Source organism: Psammomys obesus, unplaced genomic scaffold, assembly GCF_907164565.1.
Source record: "Psammomys obesus unplaced genomic scaffold, mPsaObe1.curated_primary_1811, whole genome shotgun sequence".
Classification (NCBI taxonomy): Eukaryota; Metazoa; Chordata; class Mammalia; order Rodentia; family Muridae; genus Psammomys; species Psammomys obesus.
The window spans coordinates 5,591,446-5,611,380 of record NW_026589732.1 but is presented as its reverse complement, the minus strand read 5'-3'; the positions used below and the strand labels follow the sequence as shown (position 1 = coordinate 5,611,380).

Sequence of the window (19,935 nt, the reverse complement as noted above, 5' to 3'; positions counted from 1 at the left end):
GAATAGTGAACAAGAGAATGGGGACTGGTATGAAATATGTTAGGGCATGAACTTGAGTTTTTGGAGATGAGGACGTGTATGGGGAAATAATAATCCTCTTTAAGATAGAATTTGGAGAGGTGGGAGGGTAGCTTTGTGGGTAAAGACGCCTGCTGCCAAGCCTAGTAAGTGTCATTCCCCTAGGGTGGAAGGAGAGAACCTATTCCCTAAGATTGTCTTCAGGCACCCACATTCACACTATGCTGTCTTCCAAAATAAATAAATAAATGAAAAATAAATAGATAATTATTTCCATCAAAATAAACTTAACAAATAGACATTTAAGAGTGAGAATTTTTACTTTTACTGAAATATTTCTACTTAAGTGTAAGTTTTAGAACACATGAAGCAACTGGCTGCTAAAGAACCATGAAGATGATCAATGACAATATAACATTGCTGGGCTAATTTGGAATTAATAATTCCAAATTATTAATTATTGGAATTATTAATTTTTTTATGCAGACTCTATAAATGTCTTTTGTATGCAGACTCTATAAACTCAATGCTCCTGCGAGGGTGGGATCTCACTGTCCAGAGGAGGAAATGAAGGCTTGGAGAACTAAAAATAAACGAACCAATACATGAATGACCTTGAGAAGGTTGTGTATTTAGAAAGTAGCAGAGCTCAGCTAGTATCCTCAAGGAGTCTCTTCACAGGCCCAGCTATCAGTCAATAGTCCTCATTGTGTGATCCGAGGGAGTATCATGATTCACAGTGCTTCTGTTTCCTCACCTATAGAGTGTCAGGTCTGGATTGGGAGCTGCATAGACTAAGTTTCACGATCCCACGTAGCTCTCACATTCTGAGAGTATGAGGAGTGTGTGAGCTTGATTACAAAGATTGGCTGTTCACGCGCCAATCAGAGTTATTGAACAAACACCTCCCTACTGGGTCTTGATAGGAGGGGAAGGGCAAAAGTTAAAAACAATCCAGCAGACCTTGATGAGAGGGCTATAAAAACCGTGCTCTCTGAGCAGATCCACCGTATTTGGCAGCTGCCACCTCACACAGCTTCTGGTATCTCAGAAGACTCTTCTTTGTCACTGTGTAAGTAAAAGGATTTCCTCTGACTACCTGGGGTTGGACCAGCAAGCTGGGTTAATGATAGCACCGTACCTGGTGAGGGGAAAGTGTGTTTGCCTGGTGGTGTCTAAAACCTTGATGAATCTGCTGCAGTTACAATTTTTCTCTCTCTGACCGTGAATACTCATTCGTACTTTCCTGAAAGTAGCAAAAATGCTCCACATGTACAGCCAGCTATTGTTGGCCTGTGTAAGGCCCCGGAGTCTCCTGGAAGAATACTGCAAACACCTTTATTTGTAAAGTTCCAATTAGGTTAGGTTCCTGGGCATTCAGACTGTAGTTGTTCCTAACAACTACTTATTGTGACTTTTTGTTTATATATCTACTGCCTCCCGTCATTTTCTGTGTTCTTTCCCCACACCTACTAGGATCAGTGCTGGCATTTCTTCCTCCCACAAATGCATCCTTGGGGTCTTTCCCTTTTGCCATCTCCTATTGTTCAAATGAAGCGATGGAGCAGGATTAGATATTTCTGAGTGATCATCTTCAATTATGAATTCCCAAGCCTTCCAACACACTTGCTGTTTTCCCTAGCACTCTCTACTTGAACTAGACACTGTAAGAGCTATGCAACTTCAGATGGTAGGAATTCAATCCTGCTGGTTTATTTTATTATATTTATATAATTTTTCTCTACTATATTTTCTCTGAAAAGCAGGCACACTCTGAGAATGTATGGTCCTTTTTGTAAACCTCTCTTCAACTAATTGCCTAGGACTCCATAAGTCAGTCTGGTTCAGCCAGGGCTTGAACTCTGCTTCTGTGGAACACTTGGGAAACACACAGGTCCAGGCTAGAGCCTGAGGGAATAGGACAGGAAATGGGGTACAGCTGCTGAAAAACCCAACAGTCCCTTTGCTTTAGGACACAGTTTGGTGGGAAAGAGCAGCCCTAAGCCATCTCATCATGTGTGCCTTTGTAATAGCAGGGAGGAGAACAAATTCTTGCACATCTTCATGCTCCATACACATAAGTGCTGTGGACACAGCTTGGTGATCACAGACTTTCAATGAATGACAACCCCATCCCGGTGTTTGTCTTGAAAATCCACCTGTCTTGAGCATAGAGAAGCAATTGGACTCTGTGCTTCTATTTCTCCAGGAGTTAAATAGCCACATATCCACATCTTACAATGACTGACTACAGAGCCTCTTCCAAAAATTCAGAAAGAACCACACTGAAAAATTCCATCCATCCTTTTGTAGAAAGACCAGATATTTAAAGAGTTCTAAGTCAGAAGCCACTCAGGTCTTTCTTGGCCTCAGGTTCTTCATCTTTAAGGCAGAAGGTTTGGTATGAATCTCTCTGAGGCTGATTGAGCTCTGCTTCACTGTATGTACTCTCTCCTCATATATGTTAGTATATACAACCTTGCCTCTGATTTATATTTAGCTATTAACATATCCATACATATGCAATCAAATATTGCAAAAAATGTATGCAACAGGATGTGAGGTCTCCCATTCTATTCCACTCTGCAGAAGTAGCAGTCGAGTGGCTTCTGTTTGTTCAGAAAGACTAACAAATAGTATACTGGTATAATTTCTGTGTTGTTTTTTAAAGAGGTCAATAGGCATGTATTTCTCTGGAATTTTTATAATTAATGTAAAATTTGATAATTAAATGTAAATTACTTTCCATCACACTTTTAAAAATAAAATGACTTGGGACCTCAGAAATCAGAGGTTTAGATTCATTATACATCATTATCCATTCCAGGCTGGCCTTCTGTTTCCCGGTGGTGAACATTGACCTGTGACTCTGTTTTATGATTAACTGAGGGGCAAACTTTGTGCTGATGTGGTACAGACCTTTAGTCCCTTTGTAGAAGTTTAACTTCCTGTAAACAGGAGGAGTTTGACTTGACTTTTCCCTGTAGTTTTTATTGAGTCGGCATACCCAGTCTGGAGAAAGTAGCCTGGTAATAACAGAAACACGGGTGCTCTTTGAGTGATTACTTTTTTTCAAGGAATGCTAATAGCTTGTGTTTTCCCATCATTTATAAAGCATCTTCCTGTTTATCATCCAGCTTAACAAGCTTACATTGTAAGCAAGCACAGCACTCGGAGGCTGCATGTGAGTCATTTGTAATCACGTAACCAGAGGAGATATTAGTGCGATTAATTAATATTAAAATCCAACTCAGAGATCTTTTATGACTTGCACAAGTTTCAAACTAGGGAGGCAGGGCTGGTCCTTGAACCAGGCTCTATCTGATGAACAGGGGACAGATTTCCTTGTGAACGTAAGAGGTTTGTGAATTAATGGTATCCTGGTATAATAACTCGCAGTCCAAGGTCCACTCAGACTGCCATTAGGCATTAGGAATTGTCTCAGGCCAATTCCTTCCACATAACCCACTCTTCCCTTTGAATAAACAGGGGATAAAGGGGAGCAATACCCTTTCCCCTAACCTTGTACATTATTAATTATTAGTCCTACAACAAATAATTTAGATTATCATACATTCCTTCCTAATCTAATGATATGAGGGTTTTTTTTAAAGTAACTTTTCTATTGCCATGACAAAACACCATGGCCAAGGAAATTTATAAAAGAAAGCACTAATTTAAGGCTCACAGTCCGTTACCCTCTGGAGTCCATTACCATCACAGCAGGGAGCATGGCAGCAGGCAGGCAAGCATGGCACTGGATCAGTAGCTGAGAGCTTACATCTTGAGACACAACCATGAAGCAGAGAGAGAGAGACAGAGAGACAGACAGAAAGGAACAGAGACACACAGAGAGACAGAGAGACTAGAACAGAGACACACAGCGAGACAGAGACAGGAACAGAGACACAGAAAGACAGACAGAGAGAGAGAGAAAACTAACTGGGGAGGACATAGGCTTTTGAAACCTCAGAACCAGCTCCTAGTGACATATCTCCAGCAAGGCCACACCTCCTAATCTTTCCTAAATAGTTCTAACAACTAGGGTTTGAGTATTCAAATATATGAGCCTACGGAGGCCATTCTCATCTAAACCACCACAGAGAGGGACAGAATTGAACTGCTTTCTGGGATCACTGTTAGGAATACATTACATGGTAAATGTCAAGCAACTAGAAGCATTCTTGGTAACAGACAATAGTGTGTTATTATTACTGGATCAGTTTTTTCCTTTTGCTTTATTAAGGGATTTTTTTTTTTTAACTGTCAACTTATTTGTGACAATAAGTTGTCACAATACCTAATCTGAGAGAGGGATTTTGTATCTTGATTTGAAGGTTAGCACTCTGGTTGGTCTTTGCCAGTCTGAAGATCTGGAGGCCAGGTCTGAAGCTAAAGTTCCTTCTCATGAATTCGTTTAGCAGGCATTGGTTCCTTGTACTGAGGGACAAAGTACTGAGATTGGGATACAAGGAACGGGAAGAGGTGGCTAAAGAATAAAGCTTGGTGTCAAGTTAGCTTTCTTCAAGCCTGGAGTTCAGGCTACTACCAAGAAGGCTGCTTGGGTGTGTGGAGGTGTCTCTGTGTGCTTAGCAGCAAAGCCAAGAATACTTACATTATGGACCACCATTTGACTTCAGCAAAGGCCAGAACTTCAAGTCCAGAGGCTCTTGAAAAAATTTCTCAGCAGTGTAACCCACCTAATCTCATAGATGATTAAATATAAGGAAATTTAATCCTGTGTTTCACCTGCTCTAACCCAAAGTCAGAGGAAAGTTAACTTTAAGGACAACATACATTTTCTCTCTTAAGATTTTTCCCTAAAGAATAATCTAATGGGACTAGAGATAAACAGAGGAAAATGGGGGATGGCCATGGCCATTTGTAATACCGTGTAGCACCAGAAAGCCACAGGATAGAGAACCAGCCTACTATTGAAGTTCCATTTGCCAGGTTTTAGTGATTCACCAATTAGCTTCGCCTCAGGATCAGTGATCCCCAAGATTTCCTGGGAAACATTCTCACTATGAGTATTTGACATCTGACGTTCATCCTGAACATCTGACATCTTACCTTCATTCATCATGAATAACTACTTTTACTCAGGCAATGGCGACACAACATGGATCATTGGAAATGGGCAAAAAGTGTCAAAAGGGCCCATATAGCCTATCCACACATTTTGATTGTCCTGGCCACTAATCCAGTGGAGGCACTCAGTTTTGTGTACACTTGTCCTGTATTCTTTTTTAGACCTGTCACCATGGCCCATCGATTTCCAGCCCTCACTGCAGAGCAGAAGAAGGAGCTCTCTGAAATTGCCCAGCGCATTGTTGCCAATGGAAAGGGCATCCTGGCTGCAGATGAATCTGTAGGTGAGTGTAAGAAAGCCATGCTACACAACATGGCAGCCTGTATATTTCCTTGTCATCAGCCTTAGAGCAGCACATGTCTCCTTTGAAGACCAAAACCCACACAGGAACTTTGAAGATCTGGCTTTAAAAGGAAGATGAAGGGGTCCTTGCTTTTCACCCTGATGAGGAATATTGAGTATGGGGAAAGACAACAGGATACCATAGGTTTGCTTCTCCTCATGCTGCCTTTGGCCTATCTCTCTAGGCACCATGGGAAACCGCCTACAAAGGATAAAGGTGGAAAACACTGAAGAGAACCGCAGGCAGTTCCGAGAAATCCTCTTTACTGTGGACAATTCCATTAGCCAGAGCATCGGGGGAGTGATCCTTTTCCACGAGACCCTCTATCAGAAGGACAGCCAGGGACAGCTGTTCAGAAACATTCTCAAGGAGAAGGGGATTGTGGTGGGCATCAAGGTGAATACTGACTCCTACTTCACCCTGCCTTCTCCACACACTCCCAGCAGTCTGGGCACTACAAGGCCTGAACCCAACAGCACACCTTCATTTCTCAACCCTTTTCCATTCTCTTTCCCCGATGGAAACCTAGATCCTCTCCCAGACTTCTATTGCAGTGCTCACTTTTTGTTTGTTTGTTTGTTTGTTTGTTTTGTTTTCCTTCAAGGAATTTAGTCTCTCTACATCCCTATTTTCTCATTTCTTGAGATGATTAGTATCTATTTCATGCATGATATAAGGATGAAGTGAGGTTTTAAAGGAGACCCTGTCCTGTAGCTTATCAGCCAATGGTTGTTTTTATTCACACACTTGTTTGTTCTGTCTTCTTCTTGAGGCTTCAATGAAGCATGCAGTTCTCCAGCGAAAACTAGCATGCATTCAATGCACACATCTGCAAGCACCACTTAATCCTTCACACAAAATACTAAGGTAGAGTTGATCCTTACTTTAGAGAGTAGAAATGAAAACTGAAGCCTGTGGGGTACTGATACTTGCTTGCACAAAGGCCACCTATATCTCTGCTACTTTGAGCAGACATTGTACCTTAATCTCTTACCCTGTCTGAACACAGTGTCTGGAGGAGCACGAGATCAGTAAATGTAAGGACTGTTCTGAGCGGGGTACTTTCCTTCTGCCTGGAGCTGAACTATGCCCCTCAGTGATGCCTTCCTAATTCACATGCTTGCAAAAGATGAGAACAGCACCAAGAGCATTCACTCCTGTTTGACCCTTGCCAACCTGTTCATTTATCCACAGTTGGACCAAGGAGGTGCCCCCCTTGCAGGAACAAACAAAGAAACTACCATTCAAGGTAAGAACCTTGCCTATGGAGGAGACAAAGGATGCCATGTGGGCCAGAATGGAAGGCAAGTGAAGGAAGAAAAGGAAGAAAAGTTACTATTAGTGCTAACACCATGAATATACCTGCATGTTGGTTTTCTACTCCCAGTACTCCTTGGTGCTGAAGATGGAATCCAGGGGCATTCCAACATCAGTAGACAAAGGCCTGCCAACTGAGATACATACCCAAGTCCAGAGTGCCCACCTCCCTTCCTTATCTCTCCTTCCTGTCTTCCGTCCTCCCCTGCACTCACTTCAGATTGGACCTGGGACCTTAAGTATATTAAGCAATCACTTTACAACTAAACTCTAACCCTAACATTTTTTCTCTCTGTGTTATGTGTGTGTGCCTATACCATATTGTGTGTTTGGAGACACTTAAGTTGTCAGAAGACAACTTAGGATAATGAGTTCTTTCCTTCCTGCATGCAAGTTCTAGGGCTCAAACTCATGTCACTGTTGGCAGCAAGCATCTTTATTTACTGAGCCATGTGGTCAACCTTGTCTGGTTTTTGAAATAGAGTCTCTCTCTCTCTCTCTTTCTCTCTCTCTCTCTCTCTCTCTCTCTCTCATTCAGACTGGCCTGGAACTCATAGCAACCTTCCTCTGTCTCAGTCTCCAGAGTACTGGACTATGGGAATAATCTAGAACATCCAGTTTGGGTGTTGAACCCAAGGCTTGACACATGCAGGGCAAGCACCCTCCCATTGAGCTGCATCTCCAACATATCAGTCCTGCCTCTTCCTTTTAATAATAAGATTGGCCCTAGGCCAGTCTTTAGTTCTATCACAATAAGATGGGTGACAATACCTATTTTGCAGAATAGTTATATGCACTATTTTAGGCAATGTACATACATACAGTCCTTATCTCAGTATGTTGCCTAGAAAAGACACACTGCCCCGGGAAACACTATTTTTACAGAAAGTTCCAGGGGCAGAAGAGAGGAAAGGCCTCAGGTTTTGGGGTCAGTTCCGATCCTTGTTCTATAACATGCTATACAGATCTTTTGGAAAGGCATTTCCTGTCCAAGAAGTTGGTCCTGCTCTCAGGTTAGCTCTGCAGAAGTTGGTCTCAGTTGTCACTTTTCACATGCTCAAAATTATGGTCAAGATATTTAACCACTAGGGGCATTGATTTCCATGTTTATGAGGATTGTTTTCTACTACAAGTTCTCTAGGTTTTACATAGAGTATATCAAACATGTATGTCAAATCTGAGGTTATTAAACCTAGGCCTTCTGGATCCATCCTGTAATCAATACTTATTTGCTTGGGCATTCTTAGTTCTCAATGATAAGCCATTGGAAAAGTCTTTTACTTTATCAGAGGTCCCACAAATCAGGCACAGGGTGCAAAGAAGCCTTTTTTTTTTTTTTTTTTTTTTTTTTCCTGCAGGGCTTGATGGCCTCTCCGAACGCTGTGCTCAGTACAAGAAAGATGGTGCTGACTTTGGGAAGTGGCGTGCTGTGCTGAGGATTGCTGACCAGTGTCCCTCCAGCCTTGCAATTCAAGAAAATGCCAATGCTCTGGCTCGCTATGCCAGCATTTGTCAGCAGGTGAGCACCTTTCACATTATACTAAAAAATAGACCATTCCTTTCTTCAAAGCCCTACTTTTCAATTTCATTATAATCTGACATAATCTTTTTCCTTCAGTGATATATATATATGTACACACAAAGACACACACACACACATATATATACTGTATATATACATATGTGTGTGTGTGTGTGTCTGGAGAGATGGCTCAGAGGTTAAGAGCACTGACTGCTCTTCCAGAGGTCCTAAGTTCAATTCCCAGCAACCATATGATGGCTCACAACCATCTATAATGAGATCTGGTGCCCTCTTCTGGTGTGCAGGTGTACATGTAGACAGAACACTTTATAATTAATAAATTTTAAAGTCTTTTAAAAAATACATAAATACAAAAATATATATATACAAATACATAGTATATATAAATATATACATAATCAGATATATATGGACATAATTATTTTACACATACTCACATATTCATATTTTATATATTATATACATATATTTAATTTATAAGTGTATATATGCATGTATATAATATTACTTTAACTACAGTCATGTATGTAGGGAGAACTCTAATTCTACAAGCCAGTAGGAGTCCTATTAAACTATGACTTCAGGGTCAATCTATCAACTGCTGCTCTCTACCATTGTTCCAAAAGCCAAATATTAAAAATATGAAAATAAAAGAATAAAAACTTTGAATAAACTCCAGCTCTGCTTCAAAAAAAAAAAAAAAAAGAAAAAGAAATCAGGCTCTAGAGTGGCGGTTCTCAAACTTCCTAAAGCTGTGACTCTTTAATACAGTTCCTCATGTTGTGGTGACCCAACCATAAAATTATTTCATTGCCACTTCATAACTATAGATTGTTCTCTGTTATGAATCATAATGTAAATACCTGACATGCAGGGTATCTTCAGGGGTCTTGACCCACAGGTTGAGAACAACTGCTTTAGAAGCAGGAAATCTGCTTGTTTATACTTCATAATGCCCCAGAGAAGATAGTCTTAGCTCCCTAACTAGAGGGTGGTAACTTGGAACTAGTCTCAATTCAATTTGCTTCTTACAGGATGGTGAATGGATACTAGCATTTTTAGCCAACATGTGTTGAAGACTCTAGGTTAGAGATAAAATTGATTTGTAACTGTGGATATTTTGTTAAGATTACTGGAGTTGTGTGTACCTGGAAATTCCTAGGAAGAACTGTAAACTCTCCTTAAATTTGTTAATTCATACTAGAAGATATTTCTTAGTGTTAACTTGGCTGTTTTAAAAAGGATGCCATTAGTTTCTTAGATAGCTAGAATGGTCTGAAGTTAGTATTAAAGGTTTGCATTTTTAAACCCATTCCAGAAAAGCTTTTAGCTTCACTTTAATGTAAACGTGTCTAAGAACCAGGTGCTCACTAGATACCCCACCTTTCTTTTAACCACCTTCAACTAAATTACGTAGCGTTTCTCCATAAAACCTTCCTTTTCTACCAGCCACATCTGTTGGCTGCTCCCCAGAAGAGGACTACAGTGAGAATCACTTCATTTTTGTGCCTCTTCCCATTTTCTTTTTCAGAATGGGCTGGTACCTATTGTTGAGCCAGAGGTGCTTCCTGATGGAGACCATGACCTAGAGCACTGCCAGTATGTTTCTGAGAAGGTAGGTTTGGAACATAAAGTTCTTGAGTTAAATAAAAATTTTCATTTTAAGAAAAAAAATTTTACTTAACCATGTAATAGATGAATTTCAAAAATAACCTTTAGTTATTAAAACCTTTAGTTTTAATTTAGAAATAACCATTATGTAGCATGGAAAAGGGAAAGAGCTGCCTATCAACCCTTCCCATTTCAGTTTGTGATGTCTTATAAGAAACAAGATTTGGAACTTACAGTCAGTCCTTTTGCCTACTATGGTGGGTTCTAGGGCAACGCATATTGCCTCTTTTGGACCTCAGTTCTATGTGTACACTATGAAATCTTAAAGTAAAAGGTTCACATGAAAAATTATGAACTATGTTGTACACATGGGATTTCCTAAAACAGTCATAGCCGTTCTGAAAGACGGTGATTTTCTTCATAAATCATGAGAAGGTATGCCACAGACATGCCACTTCACCTGAATTTCTCCAATCGTAAAAAGAGTTATGTGTTCTGAACTAGGATGTGGAAGAACTGTTCTTAAAATGTATGTTACTATTATCATTAAGATAATTAAGGCAGCCCAAGATGATGACATTGACCAAGGAATGGGAAGTGATGGTTGTCTAGGAAACAGAGCCATGGCAATAGTTCTTGAGATAAATGGCTAGAGGCAGACATGGTCCAATGTCGTTAGGTTCAATGACACAGTTTGCAAATACATAGCCAGAGAAGACTTGGAGATAGCAGAAGCTTTAACCAAGAAATACATGGAGATTACTTTATCCTGCACTCTTGGAATGCAGAAGTGCCAGGGTAGAGTGATTCTAAGACTTAATCCAAGTTTTATTTATTTGGTCCCCTTATTCTTCAGGTCCTAGCTGCTGTCTACAAGGCCCTCAATGATCATCATGTTTACCTGGAAGGCACCCTGCTAAAGCCAAACATGGTGACTGCTGGACACGCCTGCAGCAAGAAGTATACGCCAGAGCAAGTGGCTATGGCCACTGTCACAGCTCTCCACCGCACTGTTCCTGCAGCTGTTCCTGGTAATGCCTTCTTTCTCCTCAGACTTAAGGTTTTAGTTCTTCTCCTTTAGAAGATATGCTAAAGAAGACATTTGTAGTTGTTTGGAACTTGTTGAACCCTTGTAACAGGATGTCATTTTCTACTTCACAGGCATCCAATACTTTTATCTCCTACTATGTGATGCCAAGTATCTTCTTCAGTCTATCTGAAGGCTCACAAATGTGCATTGCCTCTGCATTTCACTGGCCTCCTAATTAAGACCCTTCTCGTCCCAGAAAGTACAAACTGACTTCTGTGACCTAGTCCCATGCAAATCCAGGAGAAGAAAGATTAAGACACTGCATTTCTTTTAGCTCATTGCTTGTTTTCCCAGGCTGGGACTAATCCAGTAAAATGACTTCTTTCATTCCAGGAATCTGCTTTTTGTCTGGAGGCATGAGTGAGGAGGATGCTACCCTCAACCTCAATGCTATCAACCGTTGCCCTCTGCCAAAGCCCTGGAAACTAAGTTTCTCATATGGAAGAGCCCTACAGGCCAGTGCACTGGCTGCCTGGGGTGGCAAGGCTGAAAATAAGAAGGCAACTCAGGAAGCTTTCATGAAGCGGGCCGTGGTAAGAAGCTGCTCTCTCTTATCTTCTTCATAGAGGTGATATGTGACAACTGACATTCTTGCTTGGAGAATGTTCCTAAGATAGTACCTACTAGGTATTAAAAATGTAATATTACAACTCAGTAGGAAGCTTGGGGTTAGAAAGGGTTTTGAATTTTCTATCCTAGACAGACAGTTAATGACAGAAGACAGAAAGGTATTCTCAAACAAGGCACTCCAGAGGAACGGAGACAACAAGATCAAGGCCTGAACTTGAGATGCACTTCATTTGGAAATATGCACAAGAAAGGACATGGTAAAACCCAACAATTCTAGAGGATAAACCAGGGGTTCTAGGAACAACTAGAAGAGTTTCAAGAAATCAACATAACACGATACAGAGAAATTAAAAGCAGAGACCTTGAGATTAGCACTGAGGAGCATACCAGTGACCCTTGTCATGAACGTTCAGACAAAGAAGAGAAAGGTGCCCATTTAAAATTTGTGTTAGGAATTTTAACAAGCAGCACTAATTGGACTCTGGCTTATTAAAAACTAAAAAGAACAGATGTGAAGTGTTGATGATTCCTAGTGGCAGTGGGAAAGAGGAGTTGGGGTTATATATATATATATATATATATATATATATATATATATATATATATTGTCAAGACGTATTGTTTATACATATAAATTTGTCAAAGAATAAATAAAAGACCTTCTACTTAAAAATAAAAGTTTTGTTGGGAAAAGGTGTTCAAGAGAAACAAGGACCAAAATAAGTTTTAGTCTACTAGTAAATATTAGGTTTTAAATAAGCTCTATGAGACAAGGACTGAGGTGAACAAAGCAGACACAGGCACTGTGCTCAGTGAGTTTGGAGTTTAAAGAACTAGAGGGGGGATAGTATGAATAAATGTAAACTAATGAGGACCACTGAAAGTAGAAGGATCTAGAGGATACAGGATTGTAAGAGATTGTTATTGGTCTTAGAAAGATGAGAAGGAGGAGAGCAATGGGCAATAACTGACATGAACCACAAACTTGACAAGAAGTGACCAGAAAACTGGGATATCAAGAGAGAAAACACAGACAGAGTTGGCACCAAGAGCAATATTCAGCAGCATTATTACAAAGAGTTAAAATCATCAAATGGAAATGTAGGTGGTTTCAAATGAGCAGTAGAGAGTATCAAGCCAGGGGCTGTAGTTCCTTAATTCACTATTTTCTCTTATGTTTGGTTTTCAGGCCAACTGCCAGGCAGCCCAAGGACAGTATGTTCACACAGGCTCTTCAGGTGCTGCTGCCACCCAGTCGCTCTTCACGGCCTCCTACACCTATTAGATCCCGTCACCCACCTGCCAGGCTCCAGCTCTCCTAGGTGTTTGGAGAGCTGAAAGGCTTCAGTCAACCCTGGAAAGTAGATAACATTTGATTGAGCTGCTGATAATGTATGTGAATCACAAATACAGGAGAATCAGCTGTTGAGCTTGAGCATGTCACAGAGTAGTTTCTGAACTCCAGTTCCCCATGTTCCAGAACACTCATTCAAGAAAAGAACAGGCTTTAAAGAAAAGTCAGTCTTCTGTGCACATAGCAACTGCTGAGGAAAGCACCTCAGAAGCTGAGGTTGGAAATGGGCATTTTAATAAACATACACACCACGGGTTTGTTATAAGGGAGGTACAATAGAAAAAGAAATAAAATGTGTATAAACATTCATCTGGTACTGTCTTCACTTTGTACTCTTGTTGGTGGGGTCTGTATTTCATTGTCTTTAACTATACTAGACATGATTGGCATTAATAGCCAGGATCCTCAGCTTTGGATGTTCACTGAAGTCAAATGGCTGGTGCCTCCCTTTAGCTAAATTACACTAGAAATTCCATCAGATTAAATAGTAATTCTTTTTGTTATTCCAGTGTGCAGCCATGCTTAACAAGAGCCTGTCTCAATTTCTAGTTTGAGAATATCTGAAAATGCTAAGACAAAACTGTTCGAGTGACCATCCTTCTCATTGAGAAGGTGTGTCTCTATATTTTCAATTGTTGATTACTGCAGAGAACTAAGTGCTGGCAGGATTTTGGTACTGTCACTTTTATGGCCCATCACTGGGTTTTCTATTTGGTAACGTTTGTCTTTCCACACCTGCCCAAAAACATAAAGGTCAGGCAGCCCTTTATGCCTTAAGGCAACCAAAAAGATGGATCTTACTGCTGATTTGTTATAATAAAGCTCTGATGGCCAGTATCTGGGGCAGGAAGAATGAGGATGGGACTTCTGGGCAGACAGAGGGATGCAGGAAACGCAAGCAGTGATGGGAAAATTGGAGAAACAGGAAAGAACAGAATGGACAGAAGAGAAGCAGGGCGTTAAGGAGCTGGCCATATGTTAGGACACAGGCCAGGAAGTCAAGTCAAATCAGAAGCTAGCAGCGTGGGGGCACACACCTTTAATCCCTGTACTTGGGAGGCTGAGGCAGGTGGATCTCTGTGAGTTCCACCCAGCCTGGTCTACAAGGCAAGTCCAGGACAGTCAGAGCTTGATACAGAGAAATCCTGTCTTGAAAAACAAAACAAAACAAAGCAAAGCAAAAGTTAGAAGCTAGCAGAAAGACTGCTCCAGCCAAAGGCCGAAAGCTTTAAACTAGATAGAAGTCTCAGTGCCTTATCTGAACCACAAGTGTGTCCGAGAAAGTCCTGCAATATATAACAATATACAATCTCTCAAAACCTATGAAGTGTACAGAATGACTTGATGCCCCTTCCAGCTTGGCACACTCCTTTCCAAGTACTCAGGTTTTGTTACACAAAACTACATTTTCCTCTCAGAGTCGAGTTTGTCCCCTAGCTGTGCAATAAACAATAGTCATATAATTTTAGTTTTGGCTGTCAATGTTCAGACATAGCTTTTAAAAGAAATTAAGAAAATTATAATCACAAGGGAATTTAAATTCTGAAACTTTGAACAATAAACAATGAATGATTTACCTGATAGGGACTAAGATACATGGAGAGTAGACAAGGGAAAAAAAGGAATTATGAATACTATATAAAAGATATGTTATGAAGCAATGCTTTAAATAACAAAGGACCTAGACACGATTAAAATGCATACCAATTATTAAAATGTAGGACATAGCAAACTAAAGTTCTTGAATAATATAAAGACAAATAGTACCACACAAAGTACATTAAGAAATAGAGGCATAAACAGATGATTTTGTGGAATAAGAGAATTCATCCAAGGGGGTTTCTTCTAAGAAGGCCTAGGAATGAAGCACAGGACAGTGAATTTTACTTATTCCATGTCATCTACATATTAATATTTGTTTCCATGTACTTGCTTTCCTAGAGGCAGCTATATTCATCTAAGTAATTCAAAGCTTACCTTAATTATAAACGTAGGTCATTTAGCAAAGGGCTTCTGTTTTACAGATAAAGTCTAGAGCACTTGTATTACTTGCCAAGGGTCACACAGGTACTTTCATGCTGAGAAGTTAGGATTTAACTCTATGATGGACACAGAGCCAGGGAAGAAGGGTATGGGAAAGTTGCTGGCAGTGTTCAGCAACTCTTCCATTGATGTCGATCGGCATTACCTATTGCATAGATTTCAGTCAATAAGCAAAAACGTATGCTCGATATCATGAAGATTTGAGACAAAGATTATAATTTCTTCAGCACTGGCCTTGAATAGATTTCTCTTTCAGTTAATCTCAGTAGAACATGTGAGCAGACCTCAGATTCTATACTTTTCCAGTCTGTGAAAACACAGTAAATTACTAATGAAGTTCTAGGTGTGCAAAGACATGCCTCACTGGAGGATATCCAGAAGGAACATTGAAAAATGACACTTTATTTATAATAGCCAGAATCTAGAAACAACCTAGATGTCCTTCAACCAAAGAATGGATACAGAAATTGTAGCACATTTACACAATGCAATACTACTCAGCTATTAAAAACAAGGAAATTATGAAATATGCAGGCAAATGGATCGAACTGGAGAAGATCATCCTGAGTGAGGTAACCCAGAAGCAAAAGGACATGCATGGTGTATACTCACTTTTAAGTGGATATTAGCCATATGATATAGGATAAACATACCAAAATCTATTGTCCTAAAGAAGCTAAACAACAAGGAGGACCCTAGGGAAGATGTTTAATTCTCATTCAGAAGGGAAAACATGATAGACACTGAAGTGGTAGAAGAGAGGTAGCAGGATGGGAGCCCACCACAGACATTCTCTAAAAGACTCCACCCAGCAGGGGATGGAAGCAGATGCAGAGACTCACAGCCAAACTTTGGGCAGAGTGCAGAGACTCTTATGGAAGAAGGGGGATATGGAAGGACCCAGAGGGGATAGCAGCCTCACAAGGAGACCAACAAAGCTAAAAATGCTGGGCCCATGAGACTGATGTATCAACCAAACACCATGCATGAAGAAGACCTAGAGGGCCTGCTCAGATGTAGCCTATAGACAGCTCAATCTCCATGTGGGTTCCCTAGTAAGGGGAGAAGAGACAGTCTCTGACATGAACTCAGTTGCCTTGATCACTTCTCCATGCTGAGGAGACCTAGCCAGCCCACAGAGGAAGAGGATCCAAGCAGCCCTGATGGGACCTGATAGACTAGGGTCAGACAGTAGGGGAGGAGGACTTCCCCTATAAGTGGACAAGGGAAGTGGGATAGAATAGGAAAAAGGAGGGAGGGTAAGACTGGGAGGACAGAGGGAGGGGCTACAACTAGGATACAAAGTGAATAAATTGTAAATAATAATGATGATGATGATGATAGAAAAAAAAGAAATAAGAAAAATGACACTGTGGTAGTATCCAGATAAAAATCCAGAGAATAAAGAAGCAGGAAGAATATTCAAACAGGTAGCTGAGGTGTTATCAAATCTGTGACAAAGTACGACAAAGAAGGATTAAATGGTAGGGGAGAAGGTGGAACTCGTATTGGTAGTCTATTTGAATCTGGACTTAAATGCCAGGAAGCTTGATGACATCAACAAAAAAATTTTTGGTAGGAGTGCTTCACATTCAACTTCTACGCATTGGAACTGTCAAATGTTTCTGCCATCATTTACACAGACTACAACTTGGAACTTGAACTTTGGATAGTAGCATAATAAGAAGGAACTTTATTCCTTCCCTGTGCCACACTGTCCCATAAGATTGTAGGTAGCACCACCTTGTGACAGACCTCTTCTGCCTAAAAATTATCTGATCCTACGTTAGAAAAAAACCTGTTAGATGCCATTAATGGTTAAGCATGAACTTACTATAATTCGGCTTTTATCTTTGGTCAAGATTAATTTACATTTCCCTAGGGAGAGGACTTATATAAGGAACTTTCCCTAGCTACTTACAGTCTATATACCTTTTTGTACTCAAGGGCTACATGTACTGAAATCTTACATTAATTTCCTGAATTCTGAGGGGCCAAGATGGCGGCACCGGGAGAACACCGTGTCTGAGAAGCGGGACAACACACTCTGTGCAGCGACCAGGAGACTGAACTCTGGGCCCTAAAACAACAGCGATCGACCGTGTTTCCCAGGTGAGGGGAGGCTCCCATGGCGTGGGAAGCGGTCGGGTCCACTCTCGGCTGCCCAGCCAGAATCCGAAAGAGAACCCAGCAACGCGGGTTTTGGGTCTCTGGGCTGGTGCCGCAAACCTGCTTATCACGATCAATTTCCCAGGCTGATTGGTGGGCACAAGGGGCCTAAGGCTACGAGTCCCAGTCGAAAAAAAAAACCCACGGGGAAGGAAAGTTGCCAGACTGGTCACGGGTCACCTAGTCTTTCCCTGGAAGGTCTCTCCGACCACGGCGGGTACCTGCCGCCATCACAACTGAGCTCCCGCCACGGGCGGATAGCAGCTGCGCGCCCAGCTCAAAATCCCTACTCCCTCTTCGGAGGAGGCAGGAGGTGCCCAACAGAATCTGCCACAGACCACATTGTCTGTACCCCAACCCGAGATCGGGGCTGAGAAAACTCAATCCTTTCGGGCACTCCCCCAAACGCCGCCATCACCCTGCCGCAGCGGAACAGAAGGATAAAGAGGCGCACAGCGGCTTCACAGTGCCGGAACTCCAGTGCTGCCGGCCGCTCCTAGCAAACAAACTACAGCTCGGGATCTGGGACTGTGGTCATTCTACACGTCCTGAGATTCTCCTGGGTCCAGCGCAATAAGGTCTAGCAGCAAGTTCTATCACCGGCGAAACGCCGCCAGCTCAGGGCTCAGGATCCCACTGAGAAGCCCCAACCCCTGCTGGCACTCCCCTGAGAGCACCTCCATAAGCTCGCCCTAGCAGAGGAGAAGGTCAGAGGGGAAGGACAGAGAGGCAGCCTGCCAAGGACACAGCACCCTCTCTCCAGCGGCCCCTAGCAGAGAAACCCAAGCACTGGATCTGAGGACACTCAACCCTACCCGGTACTCTCTTGGGATCAGCAAACATAGATTCTACTGCTAGGCTGCTTCTGGCAGAGAGAGCTGGGCCCGGGATCTGGGATTGAGTACACTCACCCTAACTCTTTCCCGCGCCACCCAGGGACCAGTCAACACAACCCCTCCTGGCAGAGGGAAAGAACAAAGAGGCAGCACACAGAAAAAGTGGACACCGAGTCCTGCGGCCACAGTGTCACAGAGCTGACTGTTACCCTACCCGTGCACTTCTGCAGCAGGACCAAAACTGAGAGTAGTGAGCAAGGGGAACCCCTGTGCATTCCAACTGGTCCTGCAAGAGAGTGAGTGAGCCTTCTAGGGAGAGATTGCCCCAGACCCAGGGCCTCTCCACAGAAGCAACCAGACGAGATCCCTGCCACCCACACTCCTAGTGTGGGCATCAGAGGGATTCTTGGGATAGCGACATTGAAGCCTCTGCCTTGCGGGTCCACCAGGGTAATCGAGGCAAACAATCCCTGGATCTCAGAACTGCATAATAGTGACTTGCAGGCCACTGCAATAGTCAGACAATCCGCGCATGCACACTGCGCCCGCTAAAAGCGCATGCGAATAGCGCCAGCGTCACATTCTTTACTTAGGCAAAACTGAAAACACAGTGCACACCCCCAAAGCAGTGAACCTCTCTCATCTTCCTGAAAAAACAGTCCAGAAAACAGAAAGAGAGGATCATAGCCCAAACTACAATCTCGAGGAATAGCCAGTGAGGATTATAAATAACCAGATGGCTAGAGGCAGACGTAAGAACACTCCCAACAAAAATCAGGACATAATGATCTCACCAGCAACCCCACAAAAAAATGGACACTTCAATTCACTAGATATACAAGAAAACGACCTCAAAACTATGTTTCTCCAGCTATTAGAGGCCCATAGAGATGAAATGAACAAAGCCCTCAGAGAAATAACCAAAGAAATCGAGACTAACCAAGAGGAAACAAATCGTGCACTCAGAGAAATGACCACGAAAATTGAGGCAAACAGAGAAGAAATGCACAAAGCTCTCAAAGAAATGTCCACACAAATGAAGGCAAATAAAGAAGAAATAAACAAAGCTCTCATAGAAATACAGGCAATGATACCCAAAGAAGTAGAGGCACAATTAGTGATACATAGAGAGGAAACGGACAAAAAAATAGAAGCTATCATTGAAAAACAAGAGTCCACATTCAAACAGATGAAGGAAATGGTGCAAGACATGAAAACAGAATTAGAATCAATAAAGAAAGCACAAATAGAGAAAAACCAGGAGCTGGAGAACATAGAGAAAAGATCAGGCACCACAAAGGTAAGCATCACCAACAGAATACAAGAGATGGAAGAAAGAATCTCAGGAGCCGAAGATACACTTGCGGAAATTGACACGTCTCTCAAAGAAAAAATAAAATCAGAAAAGTTCCAAACACAAAACATTCAAGAAATCAAGGACACCATGAAAAGACAAAACCTAAGAATAATAGGAGTAGAAGAAAAAGAAGACATCAGGCTCAAAGGTCCGGAAAATATTTTCAAGAAAATTATAGAAGAAAACTTTCCCAACTTAAAGAAGGAGATGTCCATAAACATACAAGAGGCCTACAGAACACCAAGTAGACTAGACCAGAAAAGAAATTCTTCACGTCACATCATAGTCAAAACACTGAACCTACAAAACAAAGAAAAAATTCTAAAAGCAGCAAGGGAAAAGGCCAAGTAACATATGAAGGTAGACCTATCAGAATCACACCAGATTTCTCAACAGAAACTATGAAAGCCAGAAGGGCCTGGACAGAAATCATACAGTCCTTAAGGGACCACAGATTCCAACCCAGACTACTATACCCAGCAAAACTTTCAATCAACATAGACGGAGAATTCAAGATATTCCAAGACAAAACCAAATTTAAACAATATCTACATAGTAACCCAGCTTTACAGAAGTTACTAGAAGGGAAACT

At 41.6% G+C, this 19,935-nt stretch overlaps 1 protein-coding gene across 1 annotated transcript; it reads left to right on the top strand.

Annotated features, from left to right (window-relative positions):
• Positions 1-991: 991 nt before the first annotated feature.
• Aldob (aldolase, fructose-bisphosphate B) lies at positions 992-13,247 on the top strand. The gene is made up of 9 exons (XM_055605285.1): positions 992-1,090; positions 5,272-5,393; positions 5,638-5,849; positions 6,648-6,702; positions 8,129-8,289; positions 9,845-9,928; positions 10,781-10,955; positions 11,348-11,547; positions 12,774-13,247. Exons 2-9 carry the CDS (start codon positions 5,282-5,284, stop codon positions 12,867-12,869), a joined length of 1,095 nt encoding a protein of 364 aa, XP_055461260.1. The 5' UTR covers positions 992-1,090; positions 5,272-5,281; the 3' UTR covers positions 12,870-13,247.
• The last annotated feature ends 6,688 nt before the right edge of the window (positions 13,248-19,935 follow it).